Source organism: Chrysochloris asiatica, unplaced genomic scaffold, assembly GCF_000296735.1.
Source record: "Chrysochloris asiatica unplaced genomic scaffold, ChrAsi1.0 scaffold00001, whole genome shotgun sequence".
In the NCBI taxonomy this organism is placed as follows: Eukaryota; Metazoa; Chordata; class Mammalia; order Afrosoricida; family Chrysochloridae; genus Chrysochloris; species Chrysochloris asiatica.
In genome coordinates this window covers 9,379,990-9,401,605 of record NW_006408519.1, presented here as the reverse complement: position 1 = coordinate 9,401,605, position 21,616 = coordinate 9,379,990, and the positions used below count along the sequence as shown (strand labels likewise).

Genomic DNA, 21,616 nt, shown 5'->3' with positions numbered 1-21,616 from the left:
CACATATTAGGCAGGACATGTTGGTTATCACTGCACATATTAGGCAGAGCAGGTTTCATCTCAGCCAGTTCTGTGACCCCAACCTTCTGCTTTTCTTAATTAAAGCAGGAAGCTGGCAGTTTGCCTCATAAGAGAACAGCTTATAACAGGAAGTTATTTCTTATTTTCACACAGATATCAAAGAGGACTGCTAATTTGCAGACCACACCACCAAGGAATCTCAAGTGTGGTGACTTGAGTTACACTCTTTAGTAAGTCAGGAACTCCAGGTATCCCACCTTAATTCTGCTTCATTAATACAATAGACAACACACTCCAAAATAGGACCGTTATCACAAGCATGTTGTTGTTGTTGTTAACTGCCGTTGAGTAGGTTCCGACCCATAGCTACTCTGTGTAGGGTTTCTGAGGAGTTGCTGGTGAGCTTGAACCACTGACCTTGCAGTTCAAACAGCTTTGCAGTCTGGTGCATTAACCCACAGTGCCAGAGAACAGAATTTACAATATATCTCCAAATGGAGAGCTATGGCTAGAAGGGCCATATTAAGTAATTAACCGCATTGAAGGCATTAAGGTATTATTATATTTATTTATTAATCGTCTGTTAGCTGCTTCTTGATTTTTTATTTTGTTTTGCTATATCTGGATTGGTGGATTTGCATGCTCTGTTGGTGTGTGGCCCAGCAGTACTGGTGGGAGTGTTACCACCTGTCTTTGAGTGACTGGGGCAGTGTTTGGTAGAGTGAGAGTGGGTCTGTTTGTTGTTTGTGCATGGTAGCTAGTGGCACACTCAGCAGGGACAGTTATTTGTGACTGTGCCTGACTCTGGATCCTAGTGGGGGCAGGTGGAGTGAGGTAGGTTATATGGTACTTGTGTGGGGTACTCCTTGCCATTTAGGCCATTGGATTGGTAGTCCCTGTGGCCCATGCTGTCAGGACATGGGTGTATAGGTGAATGGGCACATGCATAAGGCACTCCCTGGGGCCGTTGCTGTATGTGTGTATGTGGTAGGAAATTGCCTGGACTGAGGGGCTAGGGGCTGGCATGTGACCAGGTATATACTCAGGGAATTCCTCATGCTCAGACCAGATAACTGAGCACATTTATGGGGCACTTCCCTTAGCCTGGAGCAGGTAGAGATGAGGTCAGTGGGTGATGGGGCTCATGTGTGGTACAGTCCCTACGATTTGGACCAGACTGATGGTGTCCAGTGTTTGATTGAGTGCATGCACAAGGTTCTCCCCTTGCTTGGATTGAGTGGTTGAGGTTTCAGGTGAGCCTGGGCTGACAGATGGGGTGATGGAGTTGAGGATCCCTGTTCCGCTGCTCATAGGAGGCAGAGGGATTGGGAGCATGCTCCTCTGGTCACTAGTCAAGGTGCCTCCTCTAGTTGCGGTTAGCGGTCAACCCAGTTTTACCGAGTACAAAGAGCGGGGTCACTTCTCAGAGTCTAGTTGGGTGGGTGGGTGAGGGGTCTCTTACATCTTGAATGCATCACCCTAATGATCAGGACCACTGCTGGTGCCTATTCCCCATTCTAGGTGTGGACTTTCTTCTTGCTTTGTGGACTCCAGGGTCTTTGGAGCTCTCAGGTTCCTTCTTGCTCCTCCTTAGATATGGTTTTATGTTTAGCTCAACTTGGCTTACTCCAGGGGTATCTATCTGCTTCTCGGTCTCCTAGTACAGCTGCCCTCTTATGCTCCTCTCTGAGGATTACTGCTGACTTTGTCTCAAGGTTGTCATGTGTGCTGGGCTACATCTTGGGGCACCTCCACTCTGTGTCTCACCTCACTCACTGTTTTTATTCTGTTTCTTTTTTGAGTCAGTATTCAGTCTAATTCCTTATCTTTCCATTTGATGTGCAGGGGCCCAGGGATGCCATCTGGGTCTATTTAACTTGGTTTCCTGGGTCTTTGCTGTAGAGTTTCAGCATGCTGACTGCCATTCTGACTCCTTTTGGGTATGATTTTATTTTCTTCAAAATACATGGTTACATGGTTCTTTCAGTAAGTGATTTTAATTCATAAATACCTTTATTTTGACAGAAAGTTCTTATTTTTCCCTCATTCTTAAAATGTTATTTAACTTACAGACTTTTGACAGTCATTTCCCTTCAGCATACTGAAGATAATATTCTACTATCTTCTAGTATTTATTGTTTCTGATGAGAAATCTGTTAGTCAAATTTTTATTCCTTTATAAATAACCTATTTCTTTCTGTATTTGTTCATTAGTATAAATATGCTTGTCTAAGTGTGAACTTGTTTTACTTATCTTTAATTCAGGAAATACTAATTATCCATTATTTCCACATATAATATATTTTATCCATTCTCTATTTTCTGTTCTGGAGTGTCTGCTAATCATGCATTTTTTAATGTACTCCCCCCACCCCCTTTTTTGTTTATGTGTCTTTTTTTGGTATTTTCATGTCTTTATAGTTTCTTGTAATGTAGTTTTGTGTGGTGTTCTCAGATTTATCTTCTAGTTATTTCACTCTGTTCAAAGAGAAGCTATTTTACATGTAAATTTTTTATTTATTTGTAACTTACATATTTTAATGCAAGGTTGTTCTTCTCCCTATAGTTTCTATTCCTTTATTTTAAAAATACTTTAAACATACAATTTAAAGGAGCTTTCAGATTATTTTGATGTTTCTAGTTCTTCAGATATGAATTCTCTCGTTTACTGAGACTGATGGCTTGCTCATGTGGTTTGTTTATTTTTATTTTAAGATTATTTTCAATAGAAGACTCAGATCTCAAGGTTGTAGGAAATGCCGAGATTAGATTCACATTTTCTTCTCTGTGAGATTTTCTGGTTCTCGTTAGGTTTATATGTTAACTTCTTGATTTAGGGATGCTACAATATATGATAATTTGAATTTGGACCCCAACTTGGATGTCTTGCAGGCTTAGGATAGGTATTTTCTCTCTCCTTAGCACATGCATTCCACAGCCCTAGGCCAGGGTTGCTAACCTCTTGTTGGCTAGTTGGGGTGAAGTTGGCGTTCTAGTACTTATTTCTTAGATGCTGTTGTTGTTATGTGCCGTCGAGTCGGTTCCGACCCATAGCGACCCTGTACAGGGTTTCTGAGGGTGTAAGTCTTTACGGGAGTAGAAAGCCTCATCTTTCTCCCGCGGAGCAGCTGGTAGCTTTGAACCGCTGACCTTAAGGTTCACAGCCTGATTCGTAAGATATCGCAGCCCTATTTCTTAGATAGACTAGTCCATATAAGTCCCTTGCACATAAAGGGAGCGCATTTTCTGTTTTCTACATGTACGTGCTTTGATGCGGACTCAGCGCCCTGCTGTAAGATCTGCTTCGGTCTGGTCCAGTGTCCCATGAGCCATTCATCTTTCAGCTTCGAGCCTTAACTCTGTCTTTCAGTTTCCTCCTTGCCTCTTGGCTTAGTTGTACAATAAATTTTGGGGATTTATTTTATTTAATATTTATTTGTAATTAGAGCAGAGGAACAAAAGACACTTTTCTTTGGTGTTTTGTATGTACCAGAAACTCTAGTTATATCCACATTTAAATGTGTTTTTGTTTGCTCTTTTTGCAGCTAGTTATGTATCAAATCCCATTTGCAAGGGTTGCTTGTCTTGTTCAAAGGACAATGGGTGCAGCCGATGTCAACAGAAGCTGTTCTTCTTTCTTCGAAGAGAAGGGATGCGTCAATATGGAGAGTGTCTACATTCCTGTCCCTCGGGATACTATGGACACCGAGCCCCAGATATGAACAGATGTGCAAGTGAGTGTCTGACTTTTGTCAGCCCTGCTTTATTGTTTATCAGATTTAGAGAAGAGCTCACTTGGAAATATTGACTGAAGAAATGACATGTATATATACTTTACAAATATGTACCTTGACCTTGAGGTGGATGATTTGGGTTAGTTAGTAATTTGTCCCCTGATAGTGTATCAAATTCCACAGGAGCGTAGGGTCCACTTTGAATTATACTCCTGTTCCGATTGATCTGCCACCTATGTGGAGAGATTTGTGTCCATGACAACACTGTGCACTTTTCATTCCATATTGTCAGTGTGTAAAGGAGATGACATGGTGCAGGACTGGGCGTGTTTTGTTCTGTTGTGTATAGTGTCGCTTTGAGTCAGTACTGACTTGATGGCACCTAACAACAACAAGGGAAATTACATAAGAACATAGATGACACAACACACATATTCCAGATTACAGTCCCAGCATTAGACAAACTGTGTGTAGGTGACCAGCTGACCATACAATGTATTGTTCAACATGGGACATTGGGAAGTAAAAGACTGCCATGGCAGACTGGAATGGGAGGACATCTCAGCTATACCTGTTTTTTTTTTTGACAGCGTATTACTTAGAGAAGGTCCCAGGCAGGGGTTAACAAGCACATTTTGGCTGAATTTGATCTCTTTTCTCAGAAATGAGGGGGCGAGCAGTGATAGTAAATCAGTCTTCGAAAGAGAATCTACATGTGATTGGTTTATACTCATTGTGTAATGGGTTATACTTATTGTAAGTGAAAGTAATCAATGTCATAGTTTACTGACCTAGAGAAATCATTATTTATCTAGTACAAGCGGGAAATGCTTACTAGCAAAGCTCCTGTGAAGCAAAGTGAAAGTGGAAAATTATTTCTTACTTCTCAATACATAAATCTGGATTACCATGGTTCTTTATACTGTTTGCTCTCTTTAAAAGCAATGGTATACACATTGCATATGTATTACGAATTTCTACCTCATTCAGAGAATGAGGCATTGAAATGAGAAAAGCTGTCTCAGATTTAGGATTTGAAATCATATCTATTTTTTGTTAATATATTATTGTTCAATAGTAGAGAAACAAACTATACTTCAAGCATCAGTAGCTTAAAAAAAATCCTATAGGTAGTTGAAATGTGCTAACCAATTCCTTAATCACTAAAGTGACATTGTAATTTAAAGCAAAGCCTTCCTTCTGAATTATTGGCTTAGGTAGGCTTCGTGTAAATGCAGCATGAAGGTTATGAGACTCAAGCATGCTTATCAAAATCAGCTCCATAACCATTCAAGGCATGCAGTGAGGCAGACACTAAAACAGTCATTATTCTGATTCTATAGTTTTAGGTCATAATTATCTTATATTCTATCTTTCTAATTCACTGATCAGCTCATTTACATGATGCAGTTTTATTTTTAATTATACATATTACTTGTAGGATGCTTAGAAAATGCATAGACCTAGCAGGAGTTCTGGTGTGGCACTATGGGATAAAGCACTGGACTGTAAGGTCAGTTTGAACCACAAGGTAAGTGGTTCAAACTCATCAGTCACTTCTCGGAATGCCTACATAAGTTGGAGCTGACTCAGCGGCACTTAACAACACCAACAAAAAATAAAACGCAAACCCAACAAAGCAACAAATCTTACTCCAAGATAAAAGTTCGTATTTTGGCTTTTGGTCTTGACATTGTTTCTATGCTTATTTTCTCCTCCTTATAAATGTGTCATTGCCCTAGTGTACAATTTGTTTTAACTTAATAAATTATGAACATTTTTCATGTTACTAACTATGGCTGCATGTATTGTATTGAATGTGTGTAAATATAAACTTCATAATATAGTTATATAATTACCTATTTGAAAGTTTGCTTTTTGTTTATAGCAGTTGTATAAAGAACATCCGTATACATTCTCTCTTCTGTCTCATAAAGGCACATGCATTTTTACACATTTGTGTAATTGATTTTCTTAAGATAAACTTTTAAACATAATACACATTTGATACGTTGTTGTTATTAGGTGTCATTGAGTCAGCTTCGACTCACGGTGTCCTTATGCACAACAGAATGAAACACTGCCCAGTCCTATGCCAACCTCATAATAATTGTTAAACTTGAGCCCATTGCTGTGCAGTCCATCTTGTTTGGGGTCGCCGTCATCTTCACTGACATTCCACTTTACCAAGCGTGATGTCCTTTTCCAAGGACAGGTGCCTCCTAATAATATGTCTGGATTATGAGAGATGAAGTCTGGCCATCTTGAATACTAAGGGGCAGAAAATTCTGGTTGTACTTATTCCAACACAGATTTGTTTGTTTTTCTGGCAGTCCATGGTACCTTTAATGTTCTTCTCTAACACCATAACTTAGTGCATCAGTTCTTCTATGAACTTCTGTATTCATTGTCTAACTTACACATGCATATGAGGCTATTGAAAATACCATGGCTCGGGTCAGGTGCACCCTAGTTGTTAAACTGACATATTTGCTCTTGAACACCGTAAAGAGGTCTTGTGTAGTAGATTTTGCCTAATGCAATACATAGTTTGATTTCTTGATTTCTGCTTCCATGAATGTTGATGGTGAATCTAAACAAAATGAAGTCTTTGACAACTTCAGTCTTTTCTCTTTTTATCACGATGTTTTCTATTGGTCCAGTGGTGAGGATTTTTGTTTTCTTTACATTGAGGTACAATCCATACTGAAGGCTGTGGTCTTTGATCTTCATCAGTGATTATTTTAAGTCTTCTTCACTTTCAACAAGCAGACCACTCATCTGTCTTATTGTGGTGGTTTTGTCTTATTGTGGTGGTTTATGTGTTGTTATGATGCTGGAAGCTATGTTACCAGTATTTTGAATGTTAACAGGGTCACCCATGGTGGACAGATTTCAGCTGAGCTTGCAGACTAAGACAGACTAAGAAGAAAGAGAGGTGGACTACTTATGAATATTTAGCCACTGACAATTTTATGAATAACAATGGAACACTGTCAGGTAACATATTTGACATAAAGAGTATTCAAAAAGTTTGTGGGGAAATCCACAGACTTGGATTTTACAGGAGAGTGGCTTCAACTCTCCAGCCTCTCCTCAGAAACCCTACCCAGGGTCGATATGAGTTAGAACCAACATTTATTGCATTTATTGCATTTAGCAATAAAAACAAGAAGGGGTCTTGGTGGTTCCATGGTGGAATTCTCACCTTCCATGAAGGAGACCGGATTTGATTTCTAGCCTATGCACCTCAAATGCATCCACGCCCACACCCCCATTTGTCAGTGGAGCCTTGCATGTTGTTGTGATGCTGAAGCAGCTTCAATGGTGCTTTGAGACTAAGACAAGGGGAAAAGGCCTGGTGTCTGACTCCTTAAAACTCAGCCTAAGAAAACCCTATGGGGTCACAATGGTCCAGTTACATTGTGTATGGTTGTGTATGGTATCACTATGTGCTTGTGGTAATTCGATGGCAGTTAAAAATAACAACAAGCATAGGAGGATATTGTGTTAAAATGTGTTTCCCTCCTTAGTTGATGGTATAATACACTGGCTTCTAGGAAAGACTTCTGATGCTCCCCAAAGTCCAGTTACCTGACTCCCTTCTTTGTTTGGTTCCCTCACTTTCCCCATAACTCCCTCTTTCCTCTTCTGTAAGGAGTCTGTGAATACAGACACAGTATTCTGTTTTATAATCGTTTCTTGATGTCTTGGGATCTAATTTGTTTTATTTGAATTTGTTGATGAAGTTTCTGACCAAAAAAAAAAAAAAAAAAAAAAAAATTGATGGAAACAGAGCTTTTACACAAACAGAAGCATTTAAACCTTATTTTGTACTATACTTTAAAAGGAAGGGCAGGGAGAGAGTTTGTAAGCTTTGTATATAGTCAGCATAGTATGATACTCAGGCAAGCAGAGTCCTTATTGATCCATCACAGCTGGCTCCCAGATCAGAAGGTGTCTTAACTTTCTTTTTGATGATGGGTGAACTACATTGTCTCTGAACCCATATCCTAATCTGTAAAAACCAGGGTGGTTAGGGAACTATGAAATCTTTGCTCTAACGTTCTGTGATTCTATGAACATCTCCAGAAGTTACTGCCTTTCCTCTCACATCATGGGACTGGCTGTTGCAGTACCATTCTTCACCACTGATGGTGGTGGTGGCGGTGTGCCGTGGATTCTGACTCATTGTGTGAAGAGTGTTCCTTCCCTTTATTTCAGAGCTGGACACAGCCACAGTTTTAAAAGATGAATTTTTATCAGTGTAGAGGAGTAATTCACAAAGAACTCTCAGCAACCTATGAGACAAGTAAACCTTTACATTTTATAGTTAAAAGGACAAACTCAGAGAATTTTGGAAACCTACCCCAGAACACCCAATATATGAAGCAGAACTTGAATGAAGTTCTGGAGTGAATGACGAATGGAACACAGGATTCTCTGTGTCACTACTGCACATATTCCTTTAGTCTTACTATGCTGCTTCTATTTAGTGGGAAGCAAAATAACAAAAACACATCGCCGGATAAGTTTTAGAATCTTTTTTTGTTTTGTATTTTGGTTTGAGGATAGGCCTTACTTTTAGCTAGCAGACTTTTAAAGAGTATTCTTGCATGTTGGTTTCATCCACAAAGAGGGACCTCTCCCTAAAGGTTATTCTACAGAAGACACTCAACTGGTTAATAATTTACTGTCAGCTGGTGACACCTTGTTACTCTGAAGTGGCATTACAGCTTTGTGGAAGCATGCTGCTACTATTGTCTGCTGTCAAATTGCTTCCAACACATAGTGACCCTATATACCAGAGGAGTACTGATTCCTAGGCTGTATCTTTACAGGCACGAATCACCAGCTCTTATTGTCATGGTGAGTTCAGACTGCCTATCTTTTGGTTAATGGCTTAAGACTGAGTCATTGTGCCATCATTGTTCTTAAGAGCTGTTGTTATTGTTGTTAAGTGCCATCAAGTCGGTTCCAACCCTGTATTGGGTTTCCAAGGAGTGATTAGTGATTAGCTTGAACTGCCGACCTTGAAGTTCAAATGGCTTTGCAGTCTGGCGCATTAACACACTGCAGTGCCACACTGCAAATAAAACTACACTGATAATATTTATCAATGTTACTAGTTACTAATGGGAATAAATATTTGTCTATTTTTCAGTGTTTTCTTCATGGGAAATGATGGCTTTGAAATGATCACTATTTGTCACCAAAGATTTTATTTTTTAGCAATGTTAATAGCTGTTGGTAAGCAGAGATGCTGTCCTGTTATTTAGTAGAGGGAATTTTTGTTTTCCCTTAAGTTTCTTGTGGATTGGATAGTTCTCTTGAATGTGCCTTTTGTTTCACTGGATTTTTAAGTGTGGCATCATTGTTCTGTTAAAAAGGCAGATGCTACTTTGCACTTTGCTTTCCTTTGTGCAAGCAAAGCATGTAGTAAGCACACTATTTTTTTAAAAGTGTTTTCACATGCATCATTTCATTGGTCCTGGCAATCCTATATGGGAGATAGTATTATTTCCATTTATGGATCAGATAACAGAAGTTCTGAGAAATTCATTGGCCAGCCTCAGGGTCTGCTGCCCCTAAATGGTACAGCTGAGATGATATCTTCTTTTTTCATCAAACTAGGTTGAAAGGCCTGGCAAAGATACCTTCATAAACAGACTGAGATGAGTCTATCAGACAAGGTGGATGTTGTTCACTGTGTCAGCTTGGCCCTGGACTGATGGCAACTCCATGCACAACAAAACCAGGCTGTTGTGATCCACAGGGGTTTCATGAACTGAGTTTTGAGGTTTTTTGCTGAGTTTAGACAAAACACATTCTTTTGTCAAGTTATTCTCTCTTCAGCCTCTCTTCCCATCTTAACCCTTTCAGTTATGAGTCAATGGCATAGTAACTGAGAAATTTAAAACAACAGACTAGATGAGAATTTTTGCCTATTGACAACTAATCAGGAGACTGCTTTCTTGATTTATCAATATAGTGGGAAAATACTTTGGTCAAACTGTTCCCAGGCTGCGGTATTAAATTCCAGCATCCTCTTATCCATTTGCTTATTTGTCTTATACACACAGCCAGATGTTATATGTAAGGAATCACTACGCCTCCTGGAGCTTAAATGCTACCATTTGGCGTTTTAAAAATGACACCCTTTTCTCTTTTCTTTTTTCTCCTCAAGGTCCACCAGGGATTTCAATCAGACTCTAGTCCTGGGGCCAGCAAACTACAGCCCTCGGGCAAAAGCCAGCCTCCTGTCAACTTTTTGTAGGGCTATAGGACTAAACACAGCATTTAGATTTTTAAGCGGTTACAGGGGAAATGTCCAAAGAAGAAAATATTTCATGACACATAAAAAAAATATTAAATAAAAATTAAGTTTTCTTTAAGTAAACTTTTATTGGCATGTAGCCATGGCTAGTCATGTGCCTATTGTCTATGGCTGCAACAATGACAGTTGAGTAGCTTAAGACAGTGACCGTATAATTTGCGAAACGTAAAATACTTACTAGCTGGCATTATTTAGAGCGTAATGGGATTAAGGAATTCCTCTCATTTTCCTTGGATGAGGGTTAAGGGGAAGGCAAGACATATATTAGTTTACGTGTGTTTTTCCGTCTAATTGGGTGGACATGTCCTGCCTTTTTGACATTTTAAAAAGTCCAACTAAGATGCAGGTCTTAAGTTTATTAAACTGCTCTGACTCCATATTAGTATGAAAAAGTAATGGTTACCAAAAAAAGAAAAATCACATGAAACCACCAAGATGAGAGAGATAAGCTATTGACAGGAGCTCCGAATCGGATGTGAGATGCTAAATTGGTGTAGAGTTGCTTTGCTTTCTGCATTTCTGTCAGATTGCTTTTCTATTTTGTTTTGGAGTAGCCACCCTCATCTCACCCCCTTTTATTGGAAAAAGAAAATCTCTTTAACCATTGACTTTGTATTCCTTGCAGATGTGTTTAATTAACTTCTACTTTGACTTATTTGAGCACAATTCCAATGATGCATCTCTTGAATGTATGAGAAGTGAAGCCAATATTTTTTATCATTTCTAATGATTTGACCGCATGATTTTATACAAACCTCAGTGTTTCTTCAGATTATTTTGTGTGGGTGGATAAAATGTGATATGTAAACCTTCAAACATTACAGTTAAACTATCAGTAACATCTTTCACAAGTTTGACTGCTGGATGTTTTAAAATGAACTTCTGTAACATTCTAAGTTAAAATGAGTTGGAAAAAAGGTCTGCATTTTATACAGGGTTGTTATGAGTTGGAACTGACTTGATAACACTCAGCAACAATAGCACATTAAGGATATGTGGTGGTTCCATGTGATACAAGCACTGGACTGCAAACCACAAGGTCAGTGGTTCAAACCCACCAGCTACTCCTTGGAAACCCTATACTTTGAGTTGAAACTGACTTAACAACAGCAACAAATGGCATATAAGAAAATTCTATAACAATGTGAAAAAATAATGTACATTTCTTAGAGTTCATTTATCCTGTTGTTATTATATGCCATTGAGTAAACTCTGATTTACAGTAACCTTGTGTAGGGTTTCCAAGGCTATAAATCTTTTCAAGAGCAGAAAACCTCATCTTTTCCCTGTGGAGTAGCTGGTGGGCCCGAACTTCTGACCTTGTGGTTTGCAGTCCGGTGTTTATTCTACAATTCTGCTCTGCTCCTTTCACTCATCCTCCTGTCCCCATAGTCACGGTCCCAGTGGCTGTACTTGGCTGTGTTTTGTTCTCATCTCTGATTTGATAATCTGAGCAAAGCTTTGAAACAGATATGTCAAATATTTCCTCGTCAGACTGATGGAGAAAGAGGAGTAGGGCTCAGAAAGGATATGACTCCTTACCCTCTCTTGCCCTGCCCCCCACCCCCATATTCACACCCATACCAATGTCAAAATTACCTTCTGATCTCAGTTTCCCCAACTCCTGGTTCCTCATGATTGTTATTGTTGTTAAAGTGCCTTCAAGTCGATTCCAACTCATAACGACCCTGTATAGGAAATCTGAGGTGCAGTTGGTGGGTTTGAACTGCTAACCTTGAGGCTCAAACTGATCTTGTGGTCCAGTGCTTTCAAAGCAGATAATTTTCCATAGAGATGTTCAAGAAATGATTGTGCTCAATTTCTTTAACTGTGTGTGACCTAATTACTATGTTTGCTACAGAACATGGTCTTCAGATAATGCTATCCATATGAGATACTTCTTTACACAGAGTACACAATTTAAACTTGCTTCCACCCACTATCATGAACTGCCATTTCTTGGTCCTTGAGCTTGGCAGCTAACTGCAAGATCAATAGTTCGAATCTACTAGTGTTCCATGGGAGAAAGTAGAGGATTTACAGCTTTATGGAAAGATTTACAGCTTCAGAAACCCTATAGAGGGTTGCTATGAGTCAGAACTGACTTGATGGCTTACAACCACCAACCATACTCCTAATAGCTCATGTTGGTTTGTTTTTTATCACTACCTACACAGCGGATGGAGTCCTTGTATGGCACTGTTGGTTAATGCGCTGGACTGCAAAGTTCAGTTGAACCAGGAGGCTGGCGGTTCAAGTTTACCAGCTCTCCTCGGAAACCCTATATGACATCACTATGGTTCGGAACCCGTCTCTATGGCACTTAACAATAACAACAACAGCAACAACACAGCACATGCATTCATTAAGCCATAGAATCTTCTCAGTGATGCTATGGGCTAGGCACAGATGTTGCCTACCATTTAGAGCTGAGGGCACTGAGGGAAAGAGCTCAGCTGACTTGCCTGCAGTCACACAAGTAGTGAGTCAAGATTCTAATCTTGGATCTGCTAACCACGGTTTGATTTGAGTGGCCAATGTATTCTCAACACAGTTGTAACTTCTGCTCTGGTTCTTGCTCTAAGTGTCCTGTTCTGCACCTGATACAGTTGAGTTTTATTCTATTCTAACTCTCCTGTCAGTAAAGGCAGTCTTGATTTAGACCTATTCTACGGCATCTTCTGTTAACTTAGTAACGCTTTTTTCATCACCACTTACATTGTTCTTTGCAAGTATGGAACACTGAGTCCTGGAACTTGTGGATCTGCCCTTTTTCCTTTATTACTGAAATGTAAGGAAATCTCTGAAGAACTGAACATAACCAGATAATATTACAAAATATGTATCTTTCACTTTTAGAACAGAGTTTCACTATTAGTTCTCTAATCAGATGATGGAAACAATACATACTAGAAATGCATGATTTTGCTAAAATAAAATTTTATCGAGAGGTACTTATAAACCTTTGCTAGTTTTTAGAAGGAATGTTAAACAACAGTATTTGAAATTGTTAGCAAAACCTAAAAATATTTAAACAATTTTAAGAAACCTCATATTAAATTGCACACTCTAGTTCTTTCCATGTGATATTTGCTAAATGTCTAATTATGAATATTTTTTTGGAATAGTCTGTCCCTTTAGTCGCTGGTCAAATTTTAACATATAAGAAGCAGAGAAGTCTCTAGGAATTTCTAGGGGTTGGCTTGATGCATTTTAATACTTGCAACTCCATCCGAAAACTAAGTGTTCCCAAGTGGGTGTCACCAAGTCCCGGGGTGGTGCAAAAGGTTCCACTAATTGGAAGATTGGAGGGTAGAATCCACCCAGAAAAAAATCCAGCCATAGAAAAAAAGAGATCAGTCACTGTAAACCTTGTGGAGCACAGTTCTAGTCTCAGACACATAAGAGTCTCCATGAGTCAGAAGCAACTGGGTGACAAATGGTTAGTGGGTGTTGGTGACTACCACATTGTAAATAAATTTGCTGGCAGTTTGACAATAAAGAGCAATTGAAGAATAATAAGCATTTTAGAGTCTCCTGGGGTGTTAGACAGTGTGAAGCCCACAGCCCTGCTGAGCATCAAAAAATAATATAAACTCATCCCTCAGTGTGTGTTTGAGGTACTTTGTGCCTCACTGATTTCTTTCCTTTCTTTAGTAATTGATTATAATATATAGCATTAAAAGTTCACAGTTGGATTTAACAAAGATTGATTTTTCTGTGCTTTTAAAGTTTTAATGATTGGCCATGTGGAGATATTCAATTAAGAAATGGTTTCTTGTCATCTAGCTTTAGCTGTGAAGATAAAAGAAAACTAACTCATTCAATGTGACAAATTCCTTGTAAGAGTTGTGGAAACAAAGGAAAAGGGGATAATTGGCGTGATCTTTGTATTCTGGCAATTTTATGTCTTCTCCTCCCTGTTTGTCACTTAGTCTTGTTTCATCCCAATTACTTTCCCGTTACTGTTACCTCCTAGTGATGAAATTCCCAGTGGTTTTCCTTACCCCCACTCTCACTCTGCTTTTAGGAGAGTTATTGTTGCAGTTAAGTGTTGTTGAGTAGGTTCTGACTCATAGTGACTCTGTATAGGGTTTCTAAGGAGCAGCTTGTTGTTGTTATGTGCTGTGGAGTCGGTTCTGACCCATAGTGACCCTGTATAGGGTTTCCGAGGCTGTAAATTTTTACGGGAGCAGAAAGCCTCATCTTTCTCCCGTGGAACAGCTGGTAGATTTGAACTGCTGATCTTGCAGTTCACAGCCTGATTCGTAACCACGACGTCACCAGAGGAGTGGCTAGTGGGTTTGAATCCCAGACCTTGGGGTTAGCAGTCCAGCGCTTATGCTACAGTACCTCACTGGGACTCCTCGGGAGAGTTGTTGTTAGGTGTCAAGTAGGTTCCGATTCATTAGAATGAAACATTGTCTGGTCCTGCATCAGCCTCACAATTGTCACTGAGCTCATTGCTGCTGTCACTAGCTCAGTTCATCTCCTTGGGGTTCTCCCTCTTTTTGCTGACCCTCGTTTTACCAGTGTGATTCCCTTCTTGTCCCTCCTGATAATATGTCTGAAGTATGAGAGATGAATTGTTGCCATCCTGGCTTCTAAGGAGCATTCTGACTGCATTTGTTCCAAGATGAATTTGTTTGTTCTTCTGACAGCCCATGGTACTGTTAATATTCTTTTCCAATACCACAATTCAGATGCATTGATTTTCTTATATCCTTCCTTATTTTTCAAGATAGATCTTGACATTTTCTTTTTGACAATGAATGTGATGCCATTTCTCTTCAGTTTTAAACTGTATGATTGTCAGATGAAAAATGGCCGATGATCAGTCCATTTCAGCTGCTTGGGATATTGATGTTTGTATGTTCCATTTCATTTTTGACAACTTCCAGTTTTCCTAGATTCATTCTTTGCAAACATTCATTCATTGGAACATGGAAGTACAGTTATTTCTCCTCATTTTAGTTGTGCCTCATCAGCAAATGAAGGTCCTGAAAGCTTTACTCTGTTCACGCCATCATAGTCAACCTACTTTGAGGAGGCCCCTCTTTTCCACTCCTAGAGTGTCTTCCAAACTGCTCATCTTCTGACACTGCATCTGACAGTCTGCTGCTGTTCATAATGTTTTCCTCTTTGGGGACATTCATATTTGACAATGTTTTCATCTTTGGGGATATTCATATTTGACAATGTTCCACTGCTATTCATAAAGTTTTCAGTGGTTAAACATTCAGAAGTAGTCTATCTCTTCTAACAGGAGTGTTAGCCTTCCTGAGAATTCACATTATGCCCCACATCTCTTTGTGTGTGCTTTAGCTTAGTCACTTTATTACTTAGCACCTGTTGTATACCTTTCCCCTCAGAGACTGTGACCCTGGAAAGCAGGGTCCTTCTTTTTCATCAGTGTATCTGGGTATCCTTCCTGATGCCTGGCCTTTTGCTCTTTTCCTGCCTAAATGAAGGGCCTTGTGGCCATGTTGCTCACAAGCTCAAGAACCCCTCAGGACTCCCTGTGAGCTGTCAGACTAAGCAGTTCATCTTATCCTCATTTCATTTTATTAAATTTTGTTGTTGTTAAGTGCCGTTGAGTCTGTTTTGATTCATAGTAAGCCTGTATAGGGTTTCCAAGGCTGTAAATCTTTGTGGGAGCGTAAAGCCTCAGCTTTCTCCCATGAAGCTGCTGGTGAACTCAAACCACTGACTTTGTGGATTGCAGTCCAGTGCTTATTCTCTAGAGCCAGTTTATCCTATTAAAGCCCTGGTGTGGCATTGTAGGGCATTCACTGGCCTGCTAACCACAAGGTTGACAGTTCACACCAATTAGCTGCTCCTCAGAAACCATAAACAGGGTTGCTGTGAGTCAGAACCACAATACATACTTAGGGGTTCTGGTGTGGTGCTCTAGAATAAGCACTGAACTGCTAACCACAAGGTCAGCAGTTCAAACCCACCACCCACTCCTCGGGAAGCCTACACAGAATGGCTGTGTGTCAGAACCGATTTGATGGCACATAACAACAGCACCGTAAATACTTAGGTTCCCTGCTCATTTTGGAGCCCCTGGATAGTATATACTGTTAACTCACTCAGCTAGCCAGTGAAACGTTCATCCGGAGATGCCTTTTAAGAAAGCCCTGCAAGTCTGCTTCTGAAAAAATCCACTGATAGCTCCATGGAGCACAGTTCTACTCTAACACATTGGGGTCATCATGAATAGGCACTAACTTAGAGGGCAACTGGTATAGTTCTTGTATGAAATTGAATAAAATAAGAAGCAGGATTCTTTACCCACAACCTCTACACCCAGTTAACCGTCTCCACCACCAAGTATCCATTTCATTTGAACCACTCTTCACTATTCCCATCCTCCACCATGTTAACTTTTCTCTGTTGCTTATTTGTGAACATAGTTTCCCTCATCAGAATTGAGCTTTCCCCTCTGTCTGCTCAGCTGAGGTTCCTAGTACCGTGGCGCATGCTACTTGCCACACCTTAATATTTATGTTATATGTTGTTATAATTGTTTTCAGGTGTTTAATTCTTGATTCCTTGAGTAAGATTTTCAATCCTTAAAAGCAAGAATGGCTTTTAAAAAATGTTTAAAAAAAATATTAGCCCATTCCACCCATGGCTGTAGAGTCAGTTCGGACTCTTAGCGACTCTCTGGGCCAGAGTGGAACGGCCCCACAGGGTTTCCCTGGCTGTCATTTTGGCAGAAGCAGACTGCCGTATCTTTTTCTCATGTAGCAGCTGGCCGCACTGCCCACCTTTTGGTCAACAGTGGAGTGCTTAGCCATTGTGCTATCCTTCAGAAAGGATCTCAGCCTAGAATGCTCAGTGCAGCACTTTTACTCAGTGACTCATGGGGTCTGCATAAGTTGGAGACTGACTGAGCAGCCTCTGAAAGCAACCAAGTCAGTGTCCATCGCACTTGGCATTCTCCATAAAACATAGCACACTTCACTGCTGTCTAGTCTGTTCCACCTCATGGCGAAGCTACAGGACAGAGCAGAGCGGGTCCACGGGCCTTCCAAGCACGTGGCTCTTTATGGGAGCAGACGGCCTCATTTTTCTTCCAAGGTTTTGAATCACCAATCGTGCAGTTACCAGCCTGGTGCTTAAATCACTGCACCACCAGGCTAAAAAAACAAAACAAAAAAAAAGCAAACAAACAAAAACCAGGCCTTTGCTTTAAATGACATAAAGAAGAAGAATGTTGATTTTAGGAATTTTTACCATACCTGATTTAAGACCATTTACAGTAATCCTGGTATGGTGCTGTAAGATAAAGCATTGGATTGCAAGGCTGGTTTGAACTGTGAGGCTGGTGGTTCAAACTCACCAGTTGCTCCTTGGAAACCCTGTACAGCATCGCTATGAGTGGGAACCGACTCGACGGCACTTAACAACAACAATCTCATGCTAAGCATTTATATACTAAAGGAATTGAGTTTTAATTGGTACTTATGTAAGTCCATTTTGACAATCAATAAAACCCCACTATATGTCCAGGAGTTGTGTTAGAAACAGAATTTGAAAACTGAACAAATAAAGAAAACTTCATGGCGGAGCAGAATTGGGTCCCTTTTCTTTGGCACCATAGTATGCAGCTTATGCTATAACACCTACTATGTTATATTGCAGTACTTGCTCAGTGCCGCGTAGTTCCCAGTCTTGGCTGTAGCACCTCCAGGGCAGGGGATAGATAGGTGTTATAATTCTATGTTCTCAGGGTCTGGCATAGAACCTGGCACTTACAAAGTACTTGGGGAATGTTTGGAATGAAATGAAGTGCAGTATGTTTTGAAAAATATTATAATAGTGCCTGTATTGGGTGCTCTGGGAGGACAGAAGGTTCCCCATTTAGTTTTTGGTTTCTTGGCCTGGTGTTAACCCCTCTTGCCAAATGACAGCCTTGTCAGACTGCATTTTGGACAGTTTCCCTTGGACAGTAATTTAACTTAGACCAGTATTGGCAGTTCTCATCTGGTGGATTACATTTTTGAGGAGGCACTGTAATTTGGAAGCATGTAAATTGGCCAAGCCTAGGGTCTTATATTTCAGCTCAAGGACTCTAAGCCCAGATTTTCATAGAAAACAACCAGGTTTAATAAACTGTGATGTACCTGTTTTCTTATGAAGCACAAAGTTGTCTGAGGGTTAGCAATCTATTGCATGCTTTCATTAGTATTTTAATGCATTTATTTATGAAGTTCACATAGAGATTCTCCTAAAGTATATATAAGACACTGTTAACACAGCAGCTGTTTCTGGAGCGTAGGCCTGATGTACCATTCAGGTGAGGGAGACGATTTCTATTTTTGCTTTAAAACCTTCTGTATTGTTTTTAGGTTTTAATATTTATAATGAGCATACTTCACTTTTATATAAAAATGAGTTAATAGAGTAAGTGTGAATATCAATTATTTTAGGATAACAAGCTAGCGGGAAAGTAAAGGACTATGATGTTCACAAGCAGAAGAGTTAGTTGCTGGACCTGTGGTTGGACCAGGAGCTGGTGACCAAAGGTTTGAAGGTGCTGAAGGGCGTGGACATAAGGAGACTTCCGGGTTAGGTGCTTTGTATAGTTGTTTGCTTGAAAAAGTGTTGGGTCCATAGTGAGTTTGGTAAATCCCAATCTATGACTGTAGGGACTGCCTGAGTTAGTTTTATGATGTGGCAAAGAGTAACTGAGACCAGGAGGTCACCAGAGTCTCCAGTGTTAAGACTTGGCACCAGTCAAAGCTTTTGTTCAATGCTTTATTTTAAAAAAATCCCAAAACACAACAACCCAGTTACTGTTGCACTTTAATCGCACTCATGGTGACCCTTTTTGTGCCAGAGTAGAACTGTGCTCCACAGAAGTTCCTTTTCTTGATTTTTAAATAGATAATTTCATTTTTGTTGATGTTGAGAATATACATAGTAGAAAAAACACCATTTCAACAATTTCTCTATGTGTAGTTCAATGACATTCATTGAGTTTTTCAATTTGTACAATGATTCTTACCCTTCTTTTCTGAATTGATCCTCCCCCATTACCCTAAATTAACTGCCCTCTATCTAAGCCATTTGAATTGCAAGGTCGGCAGTTCAAACTGACCAGCTGCTCTTCAGAAACCCTATACAGGGTTGCTCTGGGTCGGAATCGACTCGATGGCACTTCACAACAACAACAATCTAATCCATGGGGTGTTAAGTGGCTGAGTTTGGAGAAGTATGTCACCAGGCCTTTCTGGAGAAGTGTGTCTGAAGAAAGCCCTGCTGGTCTTTTTGGTTAACAACTGACCGTGTTGGCTGTTTGAACCACCCAGAGACTCTACATTACTGAATGTTGTTGTTGTTAAGTGCTGTTGAGTCAGTTCCGAATAGCGATCCTGTACAGGGTATCCGAGGTTGTACATTTTTATGGGAGCAGAAAGCCTCATCTTTCTCCCGCAGAGTGGCTGGTGATACTTTATTTGTTTTACCCCCTTGTGAGTTGAGTGAATGAGTTGAACATGTAAAAACAAAGGACACATAAAGAGATAACAGTCATATAAATATGTATTTTGGAGTCAACAGCAGGTTCAACACTATAAAATCAGGGGTATAATTCCATACACCCAAATCTGAAAAAGATTAAAAAGGGATAACATGCCTTCTGTTTATTCTTTGGAGTTTGCGTGTGGTGCTGTAGGTTAATGGGCTGGACTGCAAAGTCAGTTTGAACCACCAGACTGGCTGTCCAAGCTCACCAGCTACTCCTCACTATTGGTCAGAACCAACTCACTGGCACTTAACAGCAGTAACAACAATTTATTCTTACCTGCTAAAATAAAAATGTTTTAAATCAGGATGTTGATATAGTGACTTTCATTTTTTGTAAACTAGGTCACAGATGTATGTTGAGTTTCCTTTTTTATATACTTTCAGTTCATAACCATGAGGGTTTTTTTTAATATATCTTTAATACATAAATATATGGGGAAAGATAATGGAATTTTTCCATGAACTTTTTCAAGCCCTCTCAGTATTATAGTTCTGAAATGTGAGTTGTTGTTATTAAGAACCACTGAGTGGTTTTGACTCATGTTGACCCTGTGTAGGGTTTCCAAGGCTGAAAATCTTTACAGGAACAGAATGCCTCATCTTACTCTCATGGAATGGCTAATGAGCTAGAACCGGTGATGGAGTCACCGTGCTCCCGCAATACAATTTAGAAGTATGTGCTGGACTGCAAGGTCGGTTTGAACTGCAAAGTTGGTGGTTCAGGCTCACCAGATACTCCTTGGAAATCTTATAAGGGTGGCTATGAGTCAGAATTGACTTGACGGCACTTAACAACAACAACAACAATTTTATTATATTTCAAAATTTTAGTAACTCCTCCCAAAATTAACTTCTAAGCACTGGACTGCGAACCACAAGGCTGGTAGTTCAAACCTACCAGCTGCTCCTCAGAAACTCTATACAGGGTCACTATGTGTCAGAACTGACTCCATGACACAACAACAGCAACAAGCTACTTTACACACACACACACACACACACACACACACACACACACACACACACACACACACACACCACTCCCATCCCCTGTAGTTTATGGCATCATGCCAAATATTTCCATAATAAAATATATCCTGCAGCCTGTCTTTTTTTACTTCACAATAGCTCTATAAACTTATCTCCAGCATTACCTATAAGTCACCTTGTGTTTTTTAATGGGTATATTGTGCTCCCAGAGGATAAGCAGGGACTGCAAACCACAAGTCTGGTGGTTCAAGCTCATCAGCTGCTCCTCAAGAGAAAGATGAGGGTTTCTGCTCCCGCAAAGATTTATAGCCTCAGAAACCCTGTACAGGGCCGCTGTGAACCAGAACCAACTTGTTAGCACTTAACAACAACAACATTGAATGTGTCTCAAAATGTTAATTAAGTTTTGAAAAGAAATAACTAAGCTTCTAGTATGATTTCTGCCTGAAGAAAGTCCTGGGGACTTTATGAATAATAATTCTATGAACTGGTATTAGGAGTAAAATGTGAAATGAGGAAAGGGAGCTGCAAGTAACGATAAGTATCTGTCCAGGACCTTAAGAAATGAATCCCAGTAACATGCGTATTGTTAACACATTTTTGGCCACAAAGCTGATTGATACAGGACATGTTTTAAAGAAAAATCAGGCCTCATAGATAACAGCTGGTTTATGAAATAGATAATGATCTTTGTTATTCTTTAAAATAGAAATGCTTTGTTTTCTTTAACTTTTACTTCTGTATTATCCTTTGGGATAGTTGTCATTATTTCTTGGAAAATAATTCTGCTAACTGGATGGGTTGCTTGCTTTTTTTAAAAAAAAACATGTATGTATAGCAACCACCACTTGTCTGTCAGTTTGTCTTACTGTGGTGGCTTGTGAGTTGCTGTGATTCTGAAAGCTATGCCACTGGTATTTTAAATACCAGCAGGGTCACCCATGGTGGACGGGTTTCAGATGAGCTTCCAGACGAAGACAGATGAGGAAGAAGG

General features: G+C 39.8%; 1 protein-coding gene across 2 annotated transcripts in view; it reads left to right on the top strand.

Annotated features, from left to right (window-relative positions):
- RSPO2 (R-spondin 2) overlaps positions 1-21,616 on the top strand; it is a 248,466-nt gene that overhangs the window by 122,332 nt on the left and 104,518 nt on the right. Inside the window, exon 3 of one of the 2 annotated variants that reach the window (XM_006830639.1) lies at positions 3,567-3,755. The exons of the other annotated variant lie outside the window; for it this stretch is intronic. Within the exon in view, the coding sequence (XP_006830702.1) occupies positions 3,567-3,755 (189 nt within the window). The remainder of the gene's footprint in view (positions 1-3,566; positions 3,756-21,616) is intronic. 2 annotated transcript variants of the gene reach the window in all.